The 27,700-nt window shown below is 47.2% G+C and overlaps 1 protein-coding gene across 2 annotated transcripts; it reads left to right on the top strand.

Moving 5' to 3' along the window:
• The first annotated feature begins 1,738 nt into the window (after nt 1-1,738).
• Nucleotides 1,739-18,442, top strand: ZNF605 (zinc finger protein 605). 2 transcript variants are annotated; one of them, XM_060122011.1, is made up of 9 exons: nt 1,838-1,987; nt 2,652-2,799; nt 5,831-5,930; nt 6,028-6,157; nt 7,697-7,833; nt 8,163-8,330; nt 12,656-12,776; nt 13,007-13,099; nt 16,513-18,442. In XM_060122011.1, exons 6-9 carry the CDS (start codon nt 8,316-8,318, stop codon nt 18,306-18,308), a joined length of 2,025 nt encoding a protein of 674 aa, XP_059977994.1. In that variant the 5' UTR covers nt 1,838-1,987; nt 2,652-2,799; nt 5,831-5,930; nt 6,028-6,157; nt 7,697-7,833; nt 8,163-8,315; the 3' UTR covers nt 18,309-18,442. The 2 variants fall into 2 exon arrangements, with proteins under 2 accessions (XP_059977995.1, XP_059977994.1); XM_060122012.1 differs by lacking the exons at nt 1,838-1,987; nt 2,652-2,799; nt 5,831-5,930 and adding an exon at nt 1,739-1,790.
• The last annotated feature ends 9,258 nt before the right edge of the window (nt 18,443-27,700 follow it).

Genomic DNA, 27,700 nt, shown 5'->3' with positions numbered 1-27,700 from the left:
ATATCTGATCATTTGACTGTTTATGATCTCATTCTCTATACTTTCGTGTATTTTTAAAATATTCTCAATTTAAGAAAACAATATTCGTGATAGTTTTATGATTTCTAATGATAATACTTCTTATAACGTTATCCATTTATGAGACATTTCACATGTTGTGGTAGTAGTATCTTAACACTTCTGTGTGCTTTTTTTTTTTAATGGACATTCTAGGACATTCTCCCTGACATGTGGGATCTTCCCAGACCGGGGCACGAACTCGTGTCCCCTGTATCGGCAGGCGGACTCTCAACCACTGCGCTACCAGGGAAGCCCTGTGTGCTTTTTTTTTTTAATGGACATTCTAGATTGAATTTATTTAAGGATTTTTTAAATTTGAATTTGAATTTATTAAAGATTTTTCAGTATTTAATTAGATGATGATGCATGATCCCCTTTAATCTACTGATATGGTGAAAAGTCCTGCAATGACTTCTACTTGTTTATGATATGTTTTTAAATGTATTGCTTGATTCCATTTACTATTTTTTTAATTTTTCACATGAATATAACTGCAACTGCTTTACACTTTGTTTTTTTAAATTTACTTTTGGTTATGGTATAACTATTTTGCTATCTTTGTGTTAAGAAAAGGGTTTGGTCTAGATTTTTCTAGAAATTGTTTGGTAAGATTATACTCCTTGATAATGTGGAAGATTCACCAAGGAAAACATATGAGTCTGTAGCTAAGAACTGTTTTTTAAATTTTATTTTATTTTATTTTTGGCTGCATTGGGTCTTCGTTGCTGCGCACGGGCTTTCTCTAGCTGCGGCGAGCAGGGGCTACTCTTCGTTGCAGTGCGCGGGCTTCTCATCGTGGTGGCTTCTCTTGTTGCAGAGCATAGGCTCTAGGCCCGCGGGCTTCAGTAGTTGTGGTTCGCAGGCTCTACAGCGCAGATTCAGTAGTTGTGGCGCACGGGCTTAGTTGCTGTGTAGCATGTGGGATTCTCCTGGACCAGGGCTCGAACCTGTGTCCCCTGCATTGGCAGGTGGATTCTTAACCACTGCGCCACCAGGGGAGCCCACTAAAACATTTTTAACCATCACTCTAGGTCTAAAAAGATATTATTTTCTTAAGTTAATTACCTAACTATTCCTTTAAATCACGTACTTCATTAAGTTCTAAATTTATTAACATAGTTCCTAGATTACATATAATTGAGCAAAATATTCCTTCACAAATATTTTAATTTGTTCTTTTTGGCTAATTTTCTTTTTTCATTACCAATTGTTTTTGCTGTTTCTTCTCACTTTTTGATAAAAATCTCTAGTATGATTTTATATTTTATTTTAAAAATTGGATTTATCAAGTTTAGTTTTTTCTATTTTAATTCCTTTTATATTCTGCTTTTATATTCTTTAATTTACTTCTCTTCCCCTAATTACATTTTATTTCTCCCCAAATCCCTCATTTCATTTATTTTCATTCTTTTTGTTAGTACTGTTGGACTGGATAAAACGTACCTATACTACTACTTTGATTTTATAAATTACTTTTCTCTATGATCAAAACTGGAGCACATTGAGGGGTTGGGGGGAGCGCAGGCTACATCGCACCGTCTGAACCGGGAGCCCCAGGCAGCCGCAAAGAGGTTGGCACCAGGAAACCTCACCCCTGTTCATCAGGGAGGCGTGCCGCGGAGCCCTCTGGGAAATGTAGTTCTAAAGCGAACGGGGCTCCGGGAAATGTAGTTCTGCGCGGACACTCCCGCGGCCCGGCCGTGTCCGTCTCGGCGCCGTGGGCCAAAGGGGTAAGGGTGTGGGGGGCGGGGACGGGACGGGGGGGCTGCGGGCTGGCGGTGGCCTCAGCGTCCGACCGGGGCCGCGGTGACCCCGGCGCGGACCGGCTCGGGGCTAAGCCGGCGTGCGCACGAACCGGCTCCCGGAGCCGGGTGCGGGGAAGGCGCGAGAGGACGGCCCTGCCGCGCAGGCGCCGATTCCGGTCCAGGTCGGGGGGCGCTGTGGGGGAGGGGCGTGGGGCGGCAGAGGGGAGGGGCCGCGGGGGCCGCGGGGCGGCCGGGCAGCGGGGAGGCGGGAGGGAGGGCGACGGTGGGGAAACGCCTGGGGGACAGGGGTCTGGAGGGGCGGGTGTGGGCGGCAGTGATGTGGGAAGCAGGAGGGAGATTTGGGGGGCAGGGCAGGGCCTCCCGTGGTGGTGGGAGAGGAGGGGCTGTGCGGGGAGACGGTGGGGCTGATGAAGCTGGGGACACTTGGCGGGCGAGGTAGTGGAATGTCTGTGAAAATCAGTAATTCGGGGCCAGGGAGGGGTGAGTGGTTGTGAAGCCGGCGGAGGGAATTAAGTGGATGGTGGGGGCCTCTGGGAGGGGCCTTTGGGGGGACCTTAGCCTCGGGGGCTGGAGGCAGCAGGCCCTGGGGGTGAGGGAGCCCGGAGGCTCCCCTCGGGAGTGAGTGGAGGGCTGTGCGGGGCCGGCGTGTGCCCTGGGGATGTGGGTTCGGGTCTGTGTGCAGCAATAGTTAAGGCTCTAGCCATCCACGATTTGCGTGCTTTTGGCTTGGCGACGGGGCGCGAAGGGATGAACGACGGGGCTCTGTGGGCGCGTGGGGGGCATGTAGAGGCCCCGGAGTGGTTGCACTGAGGAATTCGTCGGCAGGAGGGGCCGCTGGTTGCTGCAGTGTTGGACTGTACCTGAGCCGTGTGCTCCTGGGAAGATCCCCCCCTCCTCGGGTTCCGGGAAACAGCTGGCTGCAAAGAACCCCCTTCCCACATGATGCCCTTGTTTACCTGTGACAAGGCCGTAGGTAAATATGACGCAGCCCCTCTCATCTTTTGCCTCATCAATGATTAGCTGAACTGTTTGTTCTCACTGATCAGAACGCTTAGAAACCAAATTTGGTTCAGCTTCTCTCCTTCCGGCAGTTCCCTGAACTCTGGGCAGTAGGCTTGAGCAGCTTGTAGCCCGCCACTGCGCCCAGAACTGGCCGACCTCCGGTGAGATGTCCTCTCGTCTGCTGTCTGGTCCCCCGCCCTTTGATCCAGCTTCCCCACACTCTGCAGAGATGCTGTGCCTCTTAGGGCCGCAGCGTCCTTCCTCTTCCAGCATCCCTCCCCCCCACCCAAGAATAAATCCTCGGAGTAAAACATTTCTTTGCTACGTCTGTGTTTGGTTTGACTTGACAGTTTGATGGTAGCTTTTTCGGTGGAGGGCAGTGACCGGGGCGGCCCGTGTTTGGGGACCTTGTGGCTGAGGTATCTGGTCGGAGGCCGCGTGTCAGTGGCTGGGGTCTGCACACAGGTTGACGAGTGGCCTGTTGGGGGCTGTGAGGGGGAAGTGGGGGTGGTAATTGGCGCCGTTGGAGGGGCCGGGGGTGTTTGTGAGGAGCTGGGGACCCTCGCAGGGTGATGAGCTCTGGGGGCGTCTGAGTGGTGGGTGAGCATGGCGTGGACTGGAGAGTGGGTATCTGGAGGTGAGTGGCTGGCAGCCCCGTGTGATGAGGGCCTGGTTTAGGGGGCGGGTGGTGGCGGGCTCTGTGAAGGTGAGTGGGTGGGCACTGCGAGAGGGAGGGGTTGGAGTTCTCTGGGGGTCCTTTGGGACTCAACATTTGGGGTTCCACTGACTCAGTGTCTAGTCAGTGGATAGACCGTGGAGGTTACCGAGTGGGGTTTGGAGGAGCCAGTGGTGGGGTTTCTTGGCCTTGGCATTGAGAAGCCTGTGGAGGTCAGACGGCTCTGGGGTCATAATCAACCAGGTGGTCCGTAAGGCGGCCTGTGGCTGGTGCGCAGGGCTGAGTGACGGAGAGCCCGCCGTGACCGGGAGTCAGGGGTTCTGTGGGTGTCTGATCGTGGGTTGGCTGTGGAGAGACTTTGGGGTTCTTTGATTCACACACTTCTGTGGATTGGTTTTGTCACTGGTGGTTGGTGATAGGGGGGGCCTTGGTAGAGGAGCCGATGGGGACTCACAGTGTGTGTAATTGACGGCCCAGACCCCCTGGGGGGGCATTGGGCACATGGGCTTTATGGAGTCGATGGTTGTGTGTCCTGGAGACTCGTGTGTCCAGTGATCTGGGGGCTGCGGGTTCTCGGGGGGTCAGTCAGTGTGATTGAGGCGGTCTTTGGAACCGCATTTGAGGGGCTTTGGGTGTTGGTGATTGCGGGGCCTTTAAGGGTGGTGTTTTGGGGTTTGGGTGAGTCCTTCGTTGGCCCAGGCAAGACAACGTGGTGACTTCCGTTCAGTAACCGTGTTGTCCTTTGCTCTTTGGCCCCTCTCACCCGGCGTGTGCACGGCTGTGTTGGTCAGTGATGGCTCCTTTTACTTGAACATTGCCTTGTTGAAAAGTACTCAGAGACCCCACCAGCTAGGAGTCCCCCCCACCCGCTTGCTCCAGCCCTTTGTGTCGATGCTCGTTGCCGGGCGTGGCTGGCCTGTAGCCTTCCGGGGCCGGCCCCGCCTCCTCAGAGCTCGGCTCAAAGTCATCTGCAAGGAGTGCCCTCCACCCACCCACTCCCCTGGCGCATCTGAAGTTTCTTCTGCGCGCTCTCACAGTCTGAAATTATTTTACTTACTTGTGTGTCTGTTTCCCATCCTAAAGAGCAGGGACTGTCTGTCCTGTTTAGTGGTCTCTCCCACGTGCCCGGAACAGGGCCTGGTAGTAAGAGGCCTTCAGCAAATTGCTGCTTTCCTGGCCCGTAAATGAGACTGTGAGTGTGTGTCTAGGTCTGCATTAGTGTGAGTGGGATCTGACGTGGATGTGAGAGCACAGTGCAGGAGTATGTTGGGGTCCTGGGGGAGGAACCAGGGTGACCGTTCGGGGTGTTAGTACAGTTGGCACGTCCCCTTTTCCAGAGGAGAAGCTACAGAAGGTCTCCTGTGCATCAACCCAAAAGGGGTCCAGACAAGATAGAAGCTTCCAGGGCAGGTGGGCCTGTGTCTCAGGGGGCCTCAGGTTTGGAAAGCAGTGACTCTGGGCTCTCTTTTCACTGGGCCTCCTAGACCATCAGGACCTGCCCGTGCCCAGGAGCTCCCTGTGCATCTCGGGAAGAGGCGCTTCTCCTTTGGGTGTCGCTCTCTGCTCTCCCAGGACGTTTTTCGTGAGAGACCTGTTCTCGTGCACCACACTGTTCACTCTGGTCTCAGGAGAGTCCGGTTTCACTCAGGGAATCTGACCTTTGTGTCTGCTGCCCCCCACGCGTGGGCAGAACACATGCCATCCTTCTCCATTCCCACTTGTAGAGGTCTTCCTGCCCTGGACGCCCTCGCTCTGCCCTCTGCTACTGTTTCACGTCAAATTTCAGAATCCAGCCTGTCTGTCCAGATGGGCTGGTTCTTGACTCTCTGAAGGATCTTCAGCACCTGGGGAGCACTGGGACCTGCCCTCCCTCCCTGGCCTGTGTCCTCCCTCGGTTCGTTAAAGGACGAAGAGGGAGATGTTTAAGGCCCTCGAGAGACGGTGCCAGGAGCTGGTCCGTGGTCCGCCTGGCGTTGAGTAGCATTCCTGGGTTTCCTTTCCTCTTTCCCTTGCTGACCGAGGGTGTGGGGCTCCCGAGCGGGTGGTCTGATTCCAGCCCTCAGCCCAGCTCTAGGGGTGGGCAGGAAGGGCCTCAAAGGGGCCAGTGTTCTCTCCACTCTTGTTAGCTGCCCGGGAGCAAAACCTGGCAGTCTGCTAACACCAGGGCGTAACTTGCTTCCCTCATTTGTGGAGGACGAGTCCAGCCATCTCTCTTTGTTCTACTGGGACCCTGAGGATACCTCCCTCCTCTCCCCCCATTCTTTGTTAGAACAAGGGGCTCCTGCTCTAGATCTCCTGTAGCTATTAACGTTCTCTCCTTGCTCAGCTTACTTCGCGGAAAGGTGCCCACTGGCCATCCACCATGTCGGCCTTCCTCTCAGCCTGTCCGCCTGTGGGGACCAAGCCGGGAGAACAAATTGCCACAGGTCTGGACCGCAGCGCTAGGCATCTCGGGTGGGAGGTGGAGTTTGTCCCTCGGGCCCCCAGGCTTACCGGTAACTATTTTTGGATATTTCCTTTCAGGTGTACCCTCATGAAGGAAGTCACATCCCTGTGTGACCCTGCTGTGAGCCCGTGGAGTCCTTGACCCTGATCCGGTATCCGGCTGGTGTAAGTGCCTGGTTCACTCCACAGCGGTGGAGACATTGAAAGTGTAAGTATTTGTGTGCATGAAGGCGTCGTGTTTTTTGTGACTGTGCTGATCTTAACTATTGGTTCATCTGTTCTGATAATTCTGCCTCAGGTGATCTCTGTAATACAGTTTGTGATCTTTTAAAAAGTTTTTAAAATAGTGGTTGTACTCATTTATTTGGTTATTTGGCTCATTGGGGAAATAATTTCAACCAGTCTCTGCCAATCCAGAAGACTTTTCCACAAAAGTAGAAGAGAAAGAATAGGTGGTGGTTGTTTCTTAATTTTTTTTTTAATTAAAAAAAAATTTTTTTAGCTGCACGCGTGGCATGCAGGTTCTTAGTTCCCTGACCAGGGATCGAACCCGTGCCCCCTGCAATGAAAGCATGGAGTCTTAACCACTGGACCACCAGGGAAGTCCCTTAGAATAGTTTTATTATTGAATAAAAATTGAACCAGAATTTGATGCCCACCTCAGGCAGTCTGCTAAAGACATTGCGAGAGACAGGAAGAGATCGTGCCCTTTTCTGTAGCTGGGCAGGTACAAGCCATTATACACATGATCTCAAGATAAGTGATCATTTGTCACATGTAGTCCATCCTAACCTTGCCTGGTAGTGGGGGTGGCTACTGTGTTGGCTACTTGCCTTCATCCAAAGGAAAAATACACTTGTCATACCTTTATGATGGGGGGTAATTTTACAATTTGGAGCCAGGTGCCAAAGTCAGGCTGGTTAGGCTCCTGTCCTCCCAGAGACCCAGAGAGAGGGCTGTACCTTCCTGGATGATTTCGGAGACGGCTCCCAGGTCCTTAAGAAAGGCATTCTTGAGTTGTTAAACTTAGTTTTAGGAAAGATTAACCTACATCCCAAAAGGGCAGAGAAAGACTTTGTAATTTTCTAGAGTAAATACTCTTTGAATAAGGTTCTGGGGAGTCTTTTTCTTTTTAATTTGTATTTGCCCTCACAGGCTCTGAGCTGTATCCCTCTAGAGGTGTTATCTGCTTTCCTACTCTGATAATTGCATTAGGGAAGGGCTGAGGCCAGGCCTTCAAAGTAAAGGGAAGGGAAGGGGCTCCAGGGCCAGCAGTGTGGACCTTAGAGCCACTGGATAGCCCCGTACCCACCACTTGTCTGAGCAGTTCCTCCGATCAGGGATCAGAGACCCTTAGGAAGAAGCAGGTGTGGAGCAGTTTCCTTGGGGTCCATGGGGCGGTGGGAGACAAGTGCCTGAAGGCAGCTGGGCCCTTGCCGTTTCTGTGATTCCTAAACTCAGCAGGGATTTTGAGCTGCCTTCTACTGTGGCCTAGGCTGTTCTGCTGATTTCCGAGGGAAGGGAAGGCAGTATTTGCGCCAATGTGAGCTGAGAAAGAAAGAACTGAAAAGATTTCCTTAGGCCTCTCTTCTCGCTGCGTCTGCTCTGGGCTGTAGCGCGGCCGGCTCAGCCAGAAACCCACACCCGAGCGTCAGCTTCACCACGGCCTCCATCTCCCCCGGGGTCTCTCCTCTTCTTTTGGCCATTTCTTTTAGTTCCTCTGATCTATGCTTTCCTTTTGCTCCAGGGCTGATTCTGGAGTAGAGAGCCAGCACCCCAGGCCATTGCCCGCTCCCTGTCCTGCCTAGAAGTGAGTGGCGTTTTATTCTGTAGTACCTGTGCCAGTGGTTTCCTCTAAGTGCCCCCGGGAAAAGGTGCTGCAGGGTGAGTGAGCCAAGACTGCATTTCCAGACTTTGTTGCCGTCTCTGCAGAGTGCTTTGAGGTGGTGGGGCTCCCCTGGGGTCTTTGGTTGAACCAGTGAGGCAGGTGGCTCCCGTCGGGCATTCCCAGGTGGGAGCCAGGCTGCAGAGCCCAGTGTGTGGTGCAGGCCTGGCCTGGCTGCGGTCAGCTCGGCTGACACACGCCAGTAGCTCACTTTCTATCCTGTTTCTTAGTGCTAGCACATAGCCTGAGTTCCCAGCTATAGAGAACCAAGATTGAGGTCCCCAAATGAATTACATCATCTAAAATAAAATTCCCACTGCACCTCCAGGCCATGGCCCTCAGGAGCACGAAAACTCATGTGAAATAAGAAAGAAGAGGCCTCAGGACTCGGGGTGCATTCCCAGTCCACAGACCTTTGACCAGAGGCCTTTTTCCAGAGCATCAGGACAGAGCAGAGCAGATTTCCCAGGACCGGGGGAGAATGGTCAAGTCACAGGTGAGTTATTTGTCCTCTAGCGGTTTTATCTGTGGGTGTGATGAGGCTCACAGGCATCTCTACAACCTTGGGAAGGAAGATGTCAAAAGAAGTACAAGGTGGATCACAGAATCATACAAAAGTCTTAAATTTGGGGCACAGATATAAGAGAATTAAGGCCCTGCACTGTTGGAGTTGAGCCGCAAGCTTCCTCACATGTTCCTAGAAGCCGCCACAGAAAGAGAAACAGGAAGAGTTGCGTGGTTTCCTCCGTCAAAAAGCAGACCATTTGCTCGGTGGGAGCAAACATCTCCTGATGGTTTCCTGTAAAGAAAGCGTTTTACTAGCTGTTGATGTAGATGACGTGGCAGATGACATCCTGTAACGGATGAACACATTTCTGAGGCTGCTCCTCGCAGGTCCTCGGTGGGCACGGGTGTAAAGAGCACAGCAATGGGCAGCAGGCCTGGGTCCATGTCCCACCTGAGCTCTGGGTTTAGGGAAGAAACCTGAATCATCCGGCACAACTGATCGTTACAAAACCTTCAAATGGCCCCATATATATTCCCTCAGTTGGAATTTTGATACATTTTAGGTAGAACTGTTTTTGCTTCTGCTGCACAGGAGGGTGTCTGCCCAGTTCCTTTTCCTGACCTTTTTTTTGAGGTATAGTTGGTTTACAATGTTGTGTTAGTTTCTGCTGTACAGCAAAGTGGTTCAGTTATATATATAAATATATATACACTGTTTTTCATATTCTTTTCCATTACGGTTTATCCCAGGAGATTAGATATAGTTCCCTGTGCTCTACAGTAGGGCCTTGTTGTTTATCCATTCGAGATATAATAGTTTGCATCTGCTAGTCCCAACCTCCTAATTCATCCCTCCCCCCACCACCCCGACTTTATTGACTCAAGAAACGACTGCGGTGTCCCTTCACTTTTCTTCTTCTTCTTTTTTTTTAATTAATTAATTTTTTGGCTGCATTGGGTCTTCGTTGCTGCGTGCGGGCTTTCTCTAGTTGCGGTGAGCGGGGTCTACTCTTCGTTGCGGTGCACGGGCTTCTCATTGCGGTGGCTTCTCTTGTTGCAGAGCACGGGCTCTAGGCACGCGGGCTTCAGTAGTTGTGGCACACGGGCTCAGTAGTTGCGGCTCACGGGCTCTAGAGCACAGGCTCAGTAGTTGTGGTGCAAGGGCTTAGCTGCTCCGCAGCATGTGGGATCTTCCCAGACCAGGGCTCAAACCCGTGTCCCCTGCATTGGCAGGCAGATTCTTAGCCACTGCGCCACCAGGGTAATCCCTCCCTTCACCTTTCAAAACAATTCCCACCCACCTAGCTGACCTCCTCCCTCTTTTCCTTCCTCTGTTCCTTTCTTTCTTTTAAAAATCCCGTTGTTTACAGCAGCGCACAGCACTGTGGCTTTTCCCCTGCGCTGCTGTGTTCTGTGCCGGGAGCTCAGCAGAGCTGAGAGGGCTGGGCTGCCAGGTGTCAGTAGCTGGTGGCGGCGCAGCCAGGGCGGCAGTAGCCGAGAGTGCTGGCGCGAGTGGGAGCCGGATGCCGCAGAAGGCGCCGACTCCCCATTACCTCTTCCTGAGGAGTGAGCAGTGCCCTGGCCACGTGTCAGGTGTGTCAACACAGGTGTTCGCTGCCCAGGGAGCCCCGAACAAAAGGCTCCGGCAGATTTGTGGACTTGGGGGCCAGGAGGAGGGGAAGAGGACGAGGGAGTGGAAAGTACAGGGTACTGGGTCGGAGTGCGGACGGTGTCTTCAGGTCCCCCCTCTCACAAGGGGGTCTTGGAGAGGCACCTGAGAAAGGCTTCTGCCAAAGGCCTCAGGCAGAGACGCGGGCACACGAGATCCTCACCGGCCCCTTGGAGGCCATGGCACGCAGGCTGCACCCCAGGTCTGGGGGCAGGAGTGGGGACAGTGTCCCCCAGGAGCCCTGCGGGGTAACCCTTTGGGCCTGCCTGTGTTTGGACCTGAAGGTTCACATGTAGGTTTTTAACCAGGAGCCAGACTCCTCAGCCCATCCACTTGATTTTTCAGGACCTGAGTGAGAAACAGGCAACCCCATCATGGACCTGAACAGGTCAGACCTAGAGGGGCCGAGACAGGAACCAGGGGGTTCATCCGGGGCAGCCTCTCAGCCTGCATGTGGTCTCAGCCGTTTCCCAATCAGGAAGGCATGTGTCAGCCCATCAGGAGGCTTCTCAAGTGGCCGTGTGAACCTCTGTGACCTGGCACAAGGCAGTGGTTCGCATAGCACGGCTCTGGCAGCAGGCGGAGGCTGGCCTGAACGCCTGCCAGGGCTGAGGCACCGGGGTCACACGGCTGGGCGTGCGCACCAGAAGCACAGTCCCAGAGCCTCCAGGCAGCACGTGCTTTCATCAGGCAGTTAGGCTAACGGCCCCAGCGTGGCTTTCCGTTGCCCGGTCTGATTAATTTACTTCAGTCCTTGGTTTCCGAGGGGCTGCCTGGGGCACTGAGTTCCAGGCCATTTGGTTTGTCCAGGCCCTGCCACCTCATGGGGTGCAGACGGCATCGGGCTGTTGTGTGGGAAGCACGGGGGCTGAGGCGCCCTGTGCTGCTGGCCGGCAGCCCCGTCGAGCAGGCAGGCTTCAGTCTACACCCAGAGCGGTCATGGGCGCGGAGAGAAGCACAGCGAGTCATTTTCTTTTTTTTCTTGTGTTTTTTCCAGGCGGAAGGAAAGTTTTCAGGAGTAGGTCTAAAACACAAAGGTCGTTAATGTCTTTCTCCCTCCCCTGTGCCTCCCCTGGTGCTGGGCTTTATTTTCCTTTCTCTCTGGTCATCATCAGTGTGTCCCATTTAGTAATCAAAACTTTAAAAGAAATCATCTCCGTTTTTATCCAGACCCTTTGTCTGGAAAGACACGTTGTCCCTATACAGAGGAACAGATATTTTTACATAATTTAACCAGAGAGATAGAGCGCATGTAAGAATTGCTTAGCAGAAACTCCTGAGTTTTTAAAAGATTTGAAAGTGGATGTACAGGATCTGGCAGTCACTGAGTCTTCAGGACAGGGTCGTAGGGGTGGAGGCTTTCGTGGGGTCTTCCGCAGAACATGACGGGTCAGTGACTGTGAGAGGAGGGCTGTGACTGGGGGCAGCCTGGCCGAGCCCCGGCACCGTGCAAAGGGCCGCTCCCTTCTGAGCTCTGTGCTCCAGGCTGGGGTCGCCATGAGCCTTCCTGTCAGCCCCTTAAGCCTGTCCTCAAATTGTCCATTAAAACGCTCACTCAGCCCCTCTGCAAATACGGGGCTATTATCAGATGCAGTGAATTCGAACAGGAAGTAAATGTGGTCAGGTAAGGCCTGGAGTGTGTGACCCGTGCCTGGGGAGCCCATGAGGATGGCCAGACCAGACCCCAGGAAAGTGTCAGGGTCCAGTGAAACCCTCTGGTTGGGACCAGAGGACCAGTGAGGTCCATGTGTTGAGAGCATTGTGGCCCGCTGGCAAGGGAGCCTGTCCCTGGGCAGTGTTTTGGGTCTCGTCCAGTGTCTGGAAGGCAGGACAGCTTTCTGCGCTGTTTTGGCACCTTCTGACGACACGGCAGCACACGTACATGGGCCCAGCCTGGGACAGTATCGGTCTCTGTGGTGTCTTGTCCTTTGCCCAGATACCAGTGGCACCTTCTTTGAGAAACACTGCTTATTTAAAGACAGACTATTCCAACTTCTTATTCTATAGATAGATGGGTGGATAGGTGAATGAATTCATAATGATGAATATTTTAATAACATTTTTGTTTTCCTCTCAAAGTATAATGCACGACTAGGACATTATATTACTTACCCATTGCTATGTAACAAATTATCCCAAATCTCAGTGGCTGAAAACACAAACATGTATCTCAGTTTCTGGGAGTTAGGGGTCTGACAGCTGCTCACCCATTTGGTTCTGGTGGAGGGTCTCATGCGACCCTGTCATCAGGATGTTGAGAAGGGCTGTGGTCATCTCACGGGGCGGTAGGGAGGTGACCCCCTCCAAGCTCACTCACGTGGGTGTTGGCAGGCCTCGGGTCTTTGCCACGTGGGCTTGTGCACAGGGCTGCCTCGCCATGTGGCCCAGGGAGAGCAGGAGAGGGTTCGCAATGTGGAAGTCACATGCTCTTACACCTGATCCAGCACTTCTACCCTGTTCCATTCAGTGGAAGTGAGTCAGTAAGTCCAGCCCATAGTCAGGATGGTGGGGATTAAACGAAAGCATGAACCCCAGGAGTTGGAGATCATGGGGCCAACTCGGAGGCCACCTGTCACTGTAGAGAAGAAAGCCTGTATTCAACAAAGAGAATGACTTCCGCTTTAACAGGCATTATGCTTTTTTAGGTGTCATTTGAGGATGTGGCTGTGGACTTCACGTTGGAGGAGTGGCAGCTGCTTAATCCTACTCAGAAGACCTTGTACCGGGACGTGATGTTGGAGAACTATAGCAACCTAGTTTTCTTGGGTAAGAACATTCTTGTGTGACACAGGGCACACTCAGCAACTGTGGGACCCCTAAGATATTACGGATTTCGGGTTTGAGTTTCAGATGTCAAAGGATTTTTTGATTGCTACACCCAGTTGAAAGGCTTTTATTTGCTTGTTTTGTTTTTTAGCCTCTGTAGTGAAATCTTCTTTATATTTAAGAGTCCCTCAGCCCAAGCAGTTGGGACTCTCTGTGTTTCCAATTGACAGGTTATCAAATGATCAAACCTGAGGCGATTTTCAAACTGGAGCAAGAAGAGCCGTGGATATTAGGTGAAGAAATCCTAAGTCAGAACTTTCCAGGTGAGAAATAATCAGGTATATGGCAGATAGTGAAAGTTAGGTCTCGGGTTTGGATGACAGGTTGGTACTTCTTAAATGTTATCTGTAAAACCGTGTTTAAAGTTCCTCCGTCCTTAGAGTTGACTCAGGACTAGTGACACAAGTCCTTCCTGACTTTTCATGTGCTCTCCATCCTGGTCTCCATGTCAGGATGCGTCCCCTTTGACGGAGCTGGTGATGAGGTGTGCCCCGTCTTCCGTACCCGGCAGCACAGTCATTTAGGACCTGCCTTCTTGGATACACCCCTTTTGCTAGCTTCCCCAGTCCCACCTGTACAGGTGGGCTTCCTTCCTCTTCTTTAAGAATTCGTAGTTTTTTCCTGTTTGAGGTGACACTGATTGCCTTTGAGTTTCCTTTATTAATTTTCTTTTCTCTGCCTAATTGGTCAGATTTCTATTTCAAACCCACATAGAGTAGAAGGTGAGTCCATGGATACAGGAGAAAAGTCTAACACCTTAAGCACTCTTCTGGCCTCCCTGCAGATAAGAACTTCAGGGTCAGTGTCCAGGGCTTCTTTCTGGTGCCTTTGGTATTCAGCTTATAAAGCTTCTCATTTATCCCTCCAGTCTGCTGGGTTTAAGACCTGCTCTGTGATACTTTAACGCCATTTGTGTTGAAGACCCTCACGGTGTGGCAGCATCTTATCTCTGCAGTTTTTCCTGTGCCCAGAGGTCCTGGTTGACGCCACTCAAAGTAGTTCTTTCCTCATGTCTTTCACGTTTGTTTCTCTGCATGTGGGCCTTTGGTTGTCCTACACTTTCCCATTTAGACACCCTCCCCTTCTTCACTTTAAGCTCTTTTTCCACCTCCAGGGAGTGTTCCCTGACTCCCAGCATTTTCTGAAATCTCTACCCACTGAGCAGTATTGTAGGAACTCGGGTGTGATCACACATTATCTGTAATTCCTTAACCAATTAGGTCTTAAGGTTTTTTCCTACATAGAAAGATGGTGAGTAACTTCCTCTTCTCTGTTCTGTATGGAATTTATGCTGTGTAATTACTAAATACTTCATTAATTGGTTGTTGTGAGGCCAGGTATGGCAGGAGCTTTCTTATTTATCAAATATTTCTTTAGTACAAAGGTTTTCGTCTAAGTAAGTGTTTCAGCGTACCTTAGGAACTACTTCAAATTACAGATGTCTAGGCACCATTCATGCGGATTATTAGGACTGGCTATGTGTAGTTTAGAAAAGCTGTCAAGATAGACTTTATGTTCCCCCATTAATTTAGAACCACTGCTATTTTGTGGAATGAGAGGCGTTGAGATAAAATATGAGTCATGAAATGACCTTGCAGGACAAGAGAATTTTAATTTAGAAGAAAATATAAAACTAATTCAGTGTTTGAACATGAAGCATTGTGTCAAAATGCGAAGTTAACTCTCAAGATTAACTATATAGAAAGGAATTGCTTTAGAAGTTTAATGACAAGTGAAGAGTATTTATCCTATATGTATTGAGGGCTGATTATGCGCTATGTAGTGGGGGTACCTCAGTGAAAAATACAAACCTGTTCCCTGCCCTCAGGGTTTACATTCTAGTGCGAGAGACAGAAGCAAGGTGATTACCTATTTGATACATGCTATGAAGGGAATAAACAGGGTGTTTGTTAGTGTGCCCTTAAAATAATGTGAGCCAGGAATGCTGGAAGCTGGGCAGGGAGAGCACATGCAAAGGGCCTACAGCAGGAAAAGGCCTTTGGGGTTTGGGATTGGGAGGAGCCCAGTGTTGTGAGAGGGAGTGGGGGCTGGAAGGAGCCGGCACACAGGGGTGCGGAAGCCGTGATAAACGTCTGGGTTTATCAAAGGTTTCTAAGCAAAGGGTTAAAAGGCCTGAGTACATTTTCTAAATATTACGTGTTGCTGTGTGGAGACTAGAGTTGGGAGGAAGCAAGCCTAGAAGTGGGAATATCAATTGAAAATCGGGTGAAATTAAGGCAGAAAGGACAGGAGTGTAATGGAAACAGAGACGGGGAAACACATGTGTACCCGCACCTGAGGTGGCACCAGTGAAACCCGGTCCACGTGTTTGCCAAAGTGACAAGACTTTTTAAAAATTTCTTAAAGATTTTTTGGTACAGTTTAACTTCAATATTGTTTTATATCATTTAACTTATTAATTTGGATATATATCTTAATCTTATTTCCTGATTTGATTTGAATTAAAATTTGTAATTTTTCTTTAACATTTCCTGAAACAATTTTCTGTAAACCATTCAGGTGGATCTCACACTTCTGTGTCTACAGACGACTTTGTTTTTAACCCCCTAACTTCTCTCTCTAGTCTTTAAAATACCCACGAATAGCATTATCATCCACACTCACTGAAGCTCGGATCGTTGAATCCTTTGTTCTCCTCCATATCGGGCTCTAGTTGGTTCTTCCTCTGAAATTCTGGTATGTCTGAGAGTTAGATGTGGATTTTTTTCGCCAAAAAAATATTATCCTGCAGAAAAGGAGTGATAGCCTTACATCTGAGATCTTGCCATATCTTTCATCTTGGGAGTATTACCTCACAATTCCTAGTAAAGAATATCGTGAACTAAACATAAATAAATGGTCATATTGTGGAGATCACAAATAATTGTACTTACAGAGTAAAAAAAAAAAAAATCTGTCCTAATGTTATGCAAAGAATACTTGTGGTTTAGAATAATTTCCATCATATACAGATGCAATATATAGATGATCGATTCAACTAAAATGTCAAAAACCTAAATACAAGTGTTGATGTTGAGCTCTGGAGAACTCTTGGATAATTCCAAAAAGTAACTCTCATGATGGTAAAATTACTGATGTCAGTGATTCGGGTGAGGATCTTGAATGAGAATGTTTTTTTAATGTACCAATAGTACAGCAAACTGACGTACCTCACCTTTCAGACATGAAGTTGATATCCTGCATTTGCTGTGCATCATATTCAGTGTTTCTTCCTGCCTGACGTTCAGCACTGTGTACTAATCTTGCTCTTCTGTGTACTGTGATTCTCAGCCTTCTCTGATGGGGGTACTTACCTGCCTTCCTCCCTGATTTTTGCTACTCACAGCGTCTGGGCACACAGTAGATGATCAGTAGGTCATTGTGGAATGAGTGCTTAACCACCCCCAGAAATTGCTTGTCTCTTTTACCTCATCGTGATCACTTGAGTATATTTCATTTTTCCTTATTTGAAACTTGTGTTTATAAACATTTGTAATTTCAAAATCTGTTTTCATTTCTATTAAAATTCTCAATGCCTAATAAGTAGACATTGTATTTGGGAGAATTTTTTTTTTTTTTTATGGACTGGGATCTTAGGCTCCATTTCAGAAGACTTATTCAATAAGCATAATCATTGGGGAAATTTACACAGTATGGTTCATTTTTTCCTTTTTAGAAGAAGTCTGGCTAGATAATAATCTCAAAATGTGGCACCAGGATAATCAAGACAAGCTTAAAAGTATGGAGAGAGGCCATGAATATGACGTCTTTGGGAAAATGTTTCATTCAGGCATTAACTTTGATCATTTAGGAATGAGATCCCATAAATGTGGCACAGGTGAAAAAAGTTTGAAACATCCTTTTGATTTTCTTATTCCAAAAAGTAACTGTGAAAGAAAAAAACTTGATGAGCTTAATAAGAAATTACTATTCTGTATCAAGCCTGACAAAACCTGTGGTGGAATAAAATACTCTGATTGCAGTAAATGTAGAAAAGTCAGCAGTAAAGAGCCAGGGCTCATTACAAACCAAATAGCACATACAGGAGTCTGTTTATGCATGGAATGTGGTAAGGTTTTTAACAAAAAGTCACAGCTCATTATACATCAGAGAACTCATACAGGAGAGAAGCCCTATGGATGCCATGACTGTGGGAAAGCCTTCTCCCAGAAGTCATTACTCACTATTCATCAAAGGACTCATTCAGGAGAAAAGCCATTTGGGTGTGGTGAATGTCAAAAAGCTTTCAGCAGGAAGTCACTGCTTGTTTTACATCAGAGAACTCATACGGGAGAGAAGCCCTATGGCTGCAGGGACTGTGGGAAGTCCTTTAGTAGGAAGTCACAGCTTCAAAGGCATCAGAGAACCCACACAGTAGAGAAGCCCTATGGCTGCAATGACTGTGGGAAGGCCTTCTCCCAGAAAATAAGGCTTATTACACATCAGAGGACACACACAGGGGAGAAGCCCTACAAATGTAGTGATTGCGGAAAAGCCTTCTTTTGGAAGTCACAGCTTATTACTCATCAGAGGGTTCATACAGGGAAGAAACCGTATGCATGTAGTGAGTGTAAAAAAGCCTTCAGCAGGAACTCACTCCTCATTAGGCATCAGAGGATCCACACAGGAGAGAAGCCCTATGAATGCAGTGAATGTGGTGAAGCCTTCATCAGAAAACCGCAACTTGTCAAACATCAAATGACTCACACAGGAGAGAAGAACTATCAGTGCAGGAACTGTGAAGAAGCCTTCTTTAAGAAGTCAGAACTAATTAGACATCAGAAAGCTCATTTAGGAGAAAAACCCTATGGATGTGTTGAATGTGGAAAAACCTTCTTTGGGAAGTCACAGCTCCTGACACATCAGAGAACTCACACCGGAGAGAAACCTTATGAATGCGGTGCCTGTGGGAAAGCCTTCACCCAAAAGTCCAGCCTGGTATCTCATCAGAGGACACACACAGGGGAGAAACCCTATGAGTGCAGCGAGTGTGGGAAAGCCTTCAGTGAGAAGTCAAGCCTCATTCACCATCAGAGAACCCACACTGGAGAGAAACCCTTCGAATGCAGTGAGTGTAGGAAAGCTTTTGCCTGGAAGCCACAGCTTCTTAGGCATCAGAGAATTCATACAGGGGAGAAACCCTATGAATGCAGTGAGTGTGGGAAGGCATTTGTTCAGAAAGTACAGCTCATTAAGCATCAGAGAAATCATACAGGAGAGAAGACCTATGGATGCAGTGATTGTACAAAAGCTTTCTTTGAGAAGGCGCAGCTCATTATACATCAGAGGATTCATACAGGAGAGAGACCCTATAAATGTGGGGAATGTGGGAAATCTTTCACTAGAAAGTCGCACCTTATGAGGCATCAGAGGATCCATACAGGAGATAAATGCTATAGATGCAGTGAATGTGGGACAGCCTTCCACAGGAAGGCACAGCTCCTGATACATCAGAGAAGTCATATGCTGTAGACACGGGGCGGGTGCGGTGAGTATGGGGAGTCTGCCATCAGGTGTCAGGCCCCTCACACTCCAAGGACACGTACAGGAGAGAAACCCTGTCACTGCAGTGACTGTCTCACCATACAGAATTCAGAAAGAGAACTTTTTTTTTTTTTTTTCAATACGCGGGCCTCTCACTGTTGTGGCCTCTTCCGTTGCGGAGCACAGGCTCCAGACGCGCAGGCTCAGCGGCCATGGCTCACGGGCCCAGCCGCTCCGCGGCACGTGGGATCTTCCTGGACTGGGGCACGAACCCGTGTCCCCTGCATCGGCAGGTGGACTCTCAACCACTGCGCCACCAGGGAAGCCCAGAAAGAGAACTTTTTTTAAGTAGGCAATATAGGAAAGCCTTCTCCCAGAAAACAAAACTTATTACATATTGATGGCTCCTCAGTGTGGAAATCTTATCAGTATTGTGATAAGTACAAACCTTTCAGTCAAAAGTGACAGCCTGTTAAATACTTAGAAGACCTAAACAGGAGAAAAACTCAATTGTTATAACAAGTAAGTGAAAGATTTCACCGGGAAAGGGTAACTCAGAGTACACTAGAGAATACATACACAAAGGAAATACTGAGTATTATATATTAGAGATCTCATGCAGAGGAGTAGTTCTAATAATTTGAAGAATTTGATAAGCATGATCCTATTAAAATAATTCTAAAAGGAAGATGTGTGCATTGTATATAAATTATTATAAGAAAATAGGCATTTTAAAGTGGTAGCTGTGTTTTGCGTGTGAAAACTTCTGCTTTCTGCTATGGTGCTATAGGAAGAACCAGATAAACTCTACTGCCTTAAGCAGCTAGAAACCGTACCATTTATGAAATAGTGTTTTTTTAGACATATGTCAAACACAGGTTTGTGATCCCTGGCAGGAGGTGGACAAGGTGAGGAGAGCCCCACGACTGCCCAGCCTAGACCCTGGGGGCAGCATCCAGGCTGCAGGTCAGGGAGGGGAATGAACGTGGTCCTGCTGGACTGAAGAGAGTTGCCGAGTTGGCGTCTGGGGAGCCCTGGTGGCTAGAATTTGCAGGGAAAAGTGCTGGATAGGAAGGAGCTTCCCAGAGAGGGCCTGCAGAAATCCTCAATGAGTCCCCCCTTGAGTCTGTGGGCTTTAGTGCTGATTCACACATGTGTGGAAGGAAGCTGAGACCATGAGAGTGGCACTGGGGAGCAGTGACCTGGGCGAGCCCTGGAGCTCAGCTCAGGCGGGGACAGTTCACGTTCCCACCAGCCATACAAAAGCACGTGGGCATCAAGAGAGTTCCCAGAACAATATTGTCTTGGTGGGGAGGGTAACTAACCCTAGATTAAAAGCTACTCTACCCACAGTGACTGACGTCCAAACACTTACCTGGCATGCCAAGGGGCAGGAACATATGACTTGTAACCAGGAGGAAAATCAGGCAGTAGAAAGAGAAAAGACTGAAGTGATTGGAATTAGTAGACAAGGATGTTCAAATAGCTATTGTAAGTATAAAGTAGAGGAAAACATGAATTTGACGACACATGAGTGGAAGATATATTTTTAAAAGCTCAAATGGAACTTCTCAGGATGAAAACAACATCTGTAAATTTAAAAAAAACTGGATGGAATTAAGAACATATTAGACATAGAAGAAGGAAAACAATGAATTTGAACAGTAAGTATAAAAATTATCCAGGTGAATGATACACACAGAGAGAAAAAGACTGGGGGGAAAGGAGAACAGGGAATTAGTTACTGTGACGTAACACACATGGAATGGGAGGTCCAGAAAGAGAGGAGGGAGAAAAAGGATTTGGATAAATGATGGCTGAAAAATATCCACATATGATGAAAAGTATAACTCGACATATTCAATAAGCTCAAAGGACCCAACACCTAAGAAACATAAAGATGCCAATGGACATCATCGTCAAATTGATGAAAACTGGTGTTAAAGAGAACGGTTGTAAAATGTCTGGAGAAAAAGACACAACACGTTTACAGAACAAAGAATAACAACATACTTCGGGTCAGAAACTATGCAAACTAAAAGACAGCAGAGTGACATCATTAAATTATGAAAGATATAAAAGAAACCCCTGCAACCTGGAGTTCGGTTGCCTGTCGAAAACATCTTCCAAAAGTGAAAGCAAAAAAGACTTCAAAGAAACAAAATCAGAGAGAGTTCCTGCCATAAGGAAACACTGAAGAAAGTTTGGGGTCAGCAAGAAAAGAACACTCTGGAAATGGTGAATGTGTGGATGAATATGAAAGATTTTTTTTCTCATTTAAAAATCTTTCAAAAAGTTAATGGACTGCTTAAAACCAAAGTAATGACAACATACTTGGGGTTATGATCTATTTAGAAGTAAAGTGTATGACTACGATAGCACTTAAGTGTGAATCTGTAAAAATAGTTGAACAGACTGTGTCGTCTGAGACGGGCTCGGGATGACTTGTGTTTGTAGCAACTGCACGATGGAAGCTGTCTGTGTTACGGATCTGTGCACGTCGCCACACCCATTCTCCTTTTTCTGCTCTGCATGCCCAGAGGAAGTGCACAACTTCTTCCTAGGGTTTCTGCTCAGGTTCACACAGGGAGGTATGTGTCAACCCTCCCTCCCTCCTGCTGGTCTACAGACACCCAGATGGCTGCAGCTCCCTGCTCGTCAGATGTAAGGGTGTTAACTGCTTCTGGGGGCTTCACCATCCCTCCTGGTTGGTTTTCTTAATTGTGAACACAAATCTGTAAATAGTCCCTTTATTAAATGTTCCTGAGTTAATAATTTGAGTGTAACATTTGTTTTCTGTGATGTGTTAAATGATGAACGTTTGACTAAATTTTGAGCATCAGTTACTGGTCCACGGGGCATAGACTGACATCTGTCAAGATTTCTCACACTCTGGGCTTCCCTGGTGGCACAGTGGTTTAGAGTCCACCTGCCGATGCAGGGGACACGGGTTCGTGCCCCGGTCCGGGAAGATCCCACATGCCGCGGAGCGGCTGCGCCCGTGAGCCATGGCCGCTGAGCCTGCGCGTCCGGAGCCATTGCTCCACAATGGAGAGGCCACAACAGTGAGAGGCCCGCGTACCGCAAAAAAAAAAAAAAAAAAGATTTTTCACACTCAACATCAGTGTTTTCTCTTTGTGTTTTAATAATTCAGTAGAAATTATAACAGAGTTCTTTGTGGTTTTTGTTTTGTTTTGCTGCAAACGTAAATGGCTCTGGAGATCATTACCATCTGCTCCATATGCCAGTGGTCTTGCGGTTATTACTAGACTTTCTTCACGGATAGAAACCGAAATGTTTATGAGGTCTTTATGCTGCCTCTGGGTTAGCTGAACGCCTTACAAGAAAGCGTTGTTATTTATGTTAAATGTGTACAGACAAGAAAAAGGTATCCCATTACTGAGTGAAGAAAGAAAGGAATGATGTACTGTACTTCCGTGTACTCTCAGTTTAAAAACTTGTGCTGCACAATTAAAATACTCTCATTCAATATTCTGCTGTTTTTATTATAATTCACGTAATCTGTCACCCGTAGACAAGATTTCCCATCTCAGGAGTCAGAATCACCCCGGAGAAGCTCTTCAAAGTCTCCACACCAGTTCCCATCACAAACACCATGCCAAATTGAATATCAGCTTTTCTAAGATTAAAACAGAGGTGCTTCAGGTATAACCTCATGAAGCCTAATAAATTAGGTGGAAGTAGACTGTTAGAGAGGCCCGGTGTGGACCACACTCCCCTGTCATTTATCAGACCCACCACCACCACCACCACCACCACCACCACCACCCCCCCCCGTCTTTCTCTCCTGCTGACATGCAAACCTCACTTGAAGGGAAATAATTGCCGTCAGGCTACACAGCGGCATTTTCTCTAACGGTTGGATTTGCGTGTCAATCTGCACTTTGAAGAAGCTCTTCCTGCAGGTTTTCCATTTCATATAACTCCAGGAGGTACTGTTCACAATGCAGATTGTGTTAATAAACTTGTATATCACTCTGGTCCTGTCTTTATGGAAATAGCTAGTGAATGAAATAAATCTTTTGAGGTTTGGGCATAATTGGAAAAGAGCATTGTGAGTTACCTGTAATAGTTTCTCTGTGTTCTGTTTATGATGTAAAGTGGCTTCCACCATCGGAATTCTCCCCTGGGCCCTTATTTGCCACATGGTGAAGGGAAAAGCCATCCTCACTCTGATAATCTTAGAAAATTTCATTTGTCTCCTGATGTCTGTCTGCAACTTAGAAGCAGGCAATGTAACATGTCATGATCAGCTCAAAAGAATGAAATTTAACTAAGTTAAAGTAAGCTTTTCTTCCACACAGCACAGATCCTTCCCAACACCACACACCCCATCGCCACATCAACTCACCTTAGTAGTGGATTTGTTCTGGGGCCAACTCTGCAGATTTAGTGATACCATGTATTCTGTATTTTCTTTGCGGGCTCTTTACAGCTTGTTTCACAGTTGTTACACAATTCATCTGGGTAGTCTTGACACCTTGTCATTGAGACTCTTATTTTCAGAATGCTAAGATGAAATAAACCAGGAACACCAAATTTATTTAATACCTAAATGCCTAAATCATTTTATTTAGGTATTTAACAATACCTAAATCGTTAAAGGTGCCCAGCAAAGAGAATGTAGCTATGAAGCAGTCACTGGTGAAATGAGAGAAACACAGGTGACATTTGTAATTTGAAGTTCTCAAAGCACTAGAGTCGTTAAAATCATTCATTAAAAAACACATCAAGCTCATACTCACAAAAAGCTGGGGGAAGGGGATTAACCCCTAATCCTCTGAGGTTTAAAAGAGTAGGATACTCATAGCTGTACCAAGAGCATAACTTTCAAGAAAAATAGAGATGAGACACAGAGTCTAAGACGGTTTACCCACACCTGCCCTGCGCCTTCTGAAGAGGAGGGTCTGGGCAGGGCCGTAGACAGTTCATGTTGGAAACTCCATCAGACACCAAATCCACGTCCCCACGAAACACAGGGGCAGTGCTGCCAGAGCAGACACAGCCAGGCCTCGATCCCACACCCCACGTCCGGGCTGTCACTGTGAGAGACAACAGTCCTCGGCTCCTGTCCTGCCTCGATGGCCCACTAGCGTCAATCAGGTCCCGTCTTTGACTCATGCCTGAGTGTGGATGTTAAGTCTCACGAGTTCGCCTTGTTGAGAGGCTTCCCGATGGAAGGAATGAGAAGTCCCCGGGCGTGGTCAGTGCAGTGCTGGTGGCAGGTGAGCTCTGTGCCTGGCGCTTCCCGTGTTTCTCTTACTGTTTGCTTGCTTAGTGTTTAGCTCCACGCTCACTCTAAGCTACTTTGGTACCAGGGTCCCACCAGGTGGCAGGGCTGGGTTTGAACCCCTCTATCTCCCTAGAAATGAAGTGCTCTTTGTTACACTGCTGTTAATTATGCTGTTTTCGTCACTGTATAAATCAGCTAATTTCTTTAGCTATCTCAAAATCCTTACCGGCATTTGTCACAAACTAAAGCTGGAAAGACTGGGGGTCTGAAAGAATTAGGATCACAAAAGGCATACCTCATTTGCATTATTAGCCATTTTACTATTGCATAGGTTTTGACAAATTAAACTTTTTTGAGCTCCAGTTTCCAATCTGTACAACTAAAATGGGGTTATGTGGTCTTGCGGTGTCTGGCCAGTCCATTCATCCTGTGCTGGGGGGCTGGAATCCTGGCCCCCCCCTCCTCACTGCAAATGCACTGCTCTGGCCTGCCTGACCGCGGCCATATTCTGTCCTGTCGGCCAGTGACGGCCCAGGTTTTGGGCATGTGAGTAAAGAAGTTGTATTTACCAAGACCCTATAAACGGGTGCCAAGTGGTGGCCTCCCTTGGAGGGTGGAGCTGCTCTGTGCATCCTCCCTACCTGGAGAACCTGATCTTCAGCCGGGGTGGAGGGTTCTAGACTTAAAATGAAGCAGAGACATGACTAGGAAGGTCCCAGTAATGTCATCTGAGGTCTGGACCCACTCGTCCCTGAGGTAGCTACACTCTCAAATTCTCTGTCTCCTAGTCTTCTGCTTTAGTTGCATTCTGTCTCTTGCAATCAAAAGAGTTTTGACTAAAGTAGGTATTACACCTGCCTTAGCTATTTGCAAGATTCTTCATAAGATCAAAGTAAGAAATAAATAATGCATAGGCCTCTTTTTATTCATTTTTAAACACTGTGCTAACATGCATATAACATAAAATATACCACCCTAACTATCTTAAGTGTGCACTCCAGTGTGTTAAATATATTCATAATATTGTGAATATATTACCATCATCCATCTCAATAGCTCTTTTCATCTTGCAGCACTAAAATTCTGTACCCATTAAACTCCCTGAAGCCCGTCCACCAGCCTCTGGTTACCAGCTTTCTACTTTCTGTCTGTACCTCATACAAGTGGGATCCTACAGTATCTGTCCTTATGTGACTGGCTTATTTCACTGAGCATAATGTCCTCAAGGTTTATCCATGTTGTAGCAGGTGTCAGAATTTCCTTCCTTTTAAGGCTGAATAACATTCCATTGTATATATACATCACATTTTGCTTATCCTTTCATCCATTGATGGACACTTGGGCTGTTTTCCACATTTTAGCTGTTGTGAATGATGTCACTGTGAACATGGGTGTACAAACGTCTCTTTGAGACCCTGCTTTTAATTATTTAGTTATTCCCAGAAGTGGAATTACGGGATCATGTGGTAATTCTGTTTTAAATTTTTTGAATACATAGGCCTCTCATCATTCTGAAATACACGTTCTCTGCCTTTCCCAAGCTGCAAATCCTTCTGTCACTGGTAACAACATTCCTCCAGTCTCCCATTCTAGAAATCTCAGCCTTTTCCTTATTCTTGTTCCCTGATGTATAGTCTGGAACCAAGTCCTGTTCTTGTTTCAGTACATCGTGTTTAATTTCATGTGCATTCCCTCTCCCACTCCCTCTAATAATTCACTCGTGTACAGTTGCTGTCACCTAAGGAGCAGGGCTAACAGAGGGTGGTGGTTCAGATGGCTGGTCTGCCTGGGCTCAGGTCCTGGCCACGTCACTCAACATATAACCTCAGACATGCCTTCTCAGCTCCTCGGTTTCCTAACACATGAGGATGATCATAATAGTACATGCTACGTATGATTGTTAGGAGGGCTGAATGCAATAGGAAGTGGAAAGCCTTGTATATAGTGAGGGCCCAATAAATACCGTTATTAATGAGCCTTATTGCTACTGCCTGTTTCCCCTAGTCCTGAATGTGAGTCAGAAGGGCCTCTTAGGGCCATCCAGTTTAATCTTGCTATTATGTAGGTAGGAAACAGAGGTGGTAACATGTCACTGGGGAGCCAGGACGTGAACCTTGCATCCCAGTGCCCACCTGTGCTCTGCCGTGTCCCCCACATGGACCTTTCAGTTGCGCCTCTAGAATCATACCTGGTCTTCATTCCCAACTTTTAATACCTTATTGTAACTTGCTTTCTGCTATGATCTGAATATTTGTGTTTCCCCCAAATTCATATGTTGAAATCCTAAACCCCAAAGTGAAGGCATTAGGAGCTGGGGCTTTGGAGGTGTTTAGGTCATGAGGGCGGAGCCCTCCTGATTGGAATCAGTGCCCTCATAAAAGACCCGAGAAAGCTAGCTCATCTCTTCCCCCAGGTGAGGGTACACGAGAAGTCAGCGACCTGCGGGGCGGGGTGGGTGGGGGGCTCTCAGCAGAACCCGACCACGCTGGCAGTCTGGTCTTCGACTTCCAGCCTCCAGAACTGTCAGCAATAACTCCTGCTGTTTATAAGCCACGCAGTCTTGGTGTTACAGCAGCCTGAATGGAGTAAGACCATCCAGACTGCCGCTCTGCTGTCTACTCAGCCACAGCTGGCATAGACTTTTCCCAGCCAGGTTACTGTTGGTATTAATCTCCTGCTCAGTCAGTCCCCAGCGCCCCTACTTGCAAATCTACTCTCTTCTAATTTAAACCTTTCCCAGCTTTCAAGTCCCACCTTAGGGCCATTCCCTGGGAATCTCTCCCTCCCTTCTCAGCCCTTAGTGATCTCTGACTGAGGCTCCACATCAGACTCTCACATCTGGGGCAGCTTTTTTCTCTCCTAGTTTCCCACCTGGTGTGTTTACCTGCAGTGGGGATGTAAGCCTGGTCCCGGCCACAGCCTTTCCTTTGGGGTCCTCCACGCCTGTTAACTTGTTTCCTCCTTTTTAACCCTCCTGCTTTAGGACAATAAACAGCAGTCATTTGGTTCATCCCCATAGGCCGTTATGTGGGTGCATTTTTCAAAGCTTTGGTAAATGTAATTAGAAGTTTCAAATAATATTAAAAGCTAGTGAGTTTTATTATGGTGGTAGGTATGTAATTACGCATTTGTCAAAACGTACACACGTTGATATAAAAAGAGTGACTTTTAGTTTATATAAATTATATCTCAATAAATCTTTACTTAGAAAATACCTAGTGGTATTCCTATCATTTGGAGTGTGGTTAGCCAACTGTACCAGTGCAGTGGATGTAATATGATTTCAACTGCTTGTCCTAGAGGAGTGTGATTAAAGGCAATTACTTTCTTTTTTGTATGTGTCTATTTTCTACATGATGAACCATGATCACATCTTGTTATAATTTGAAAAACAATCATTTTGTTAACAATTAAATAATTCTCCTTGTTCTTAATCACTGGAAAACAAAAGTGCTCAATGAAAAAGTGCAATTAGAACAACTGAATTCATTCACACTTACCCTAAAAGGAGCAGCCAGGGCCAAGGAGAGGGTTGAACAGAAGCTGGAGTCCTGGGGCTAGTAGGTGAGGCCACACGGGGACAGTAAGGTGCTGATTCAGGCTCTGGAAGAAACGGAGAGACAGGAACTAGTGGTGGAAGGGAAGGCTGAAGCTACTAGTAGTGGGTGTTGAAGATTTTGCCCACAGGCTTTGAAATATTTTTAAACAGCACATTAATTAAATTAGCTAAATGAGAAGAACAGAGAGAAAAATCACTGATATAGAAAAATAAACATGTAATAGAGATTATCAACAAAATTATTAACATTCTTTGAAAATGCCAATTAAATGATGAATCTCTCAAAAAGGTTGAGAAAAATAAAAAGTAAACAGCATCTAATGAAAAAAGAGTTTTGAAAAATTATTAGAGGAAACTACAAAATATGAAAATTTAGATCAAACACTTTTTTCAGAAAATATAGAGAAGAGATCAAACTCACTTTGAACATCAATAAAGAAATCCAAAATAACTTTAGCAAACTGAGTCTAGCAATATATTAAAAACAACAGTGACAAGTAAGTTCACACTAGGATTGAAACAGTTAACTTTGGAAAAATCTATTACTACTAATTAACACATTCAGAT

This window comes from Lagenorhynchus albirostris, chromosome 14 (genome assembly GCF_949774975.1).
Source record: "Lagenorhynchus albirostris chromosome 14, mLagAlb1.1, whole genome shotgun sequence".
In the NCBI taxonomy this organism is placed as follows: Eukaryota; Metazoa; Chordata; class Mammalia; order Artiodactyla; family Delphinidae; genus Lagenorhynchus; species Lagenorhynchus albirostris.
The sequence above is the reverse complement of the archived record's forward strand: the minus strand, read 5'-3'. Positions and strand labels throughout refer to the sequence as shown.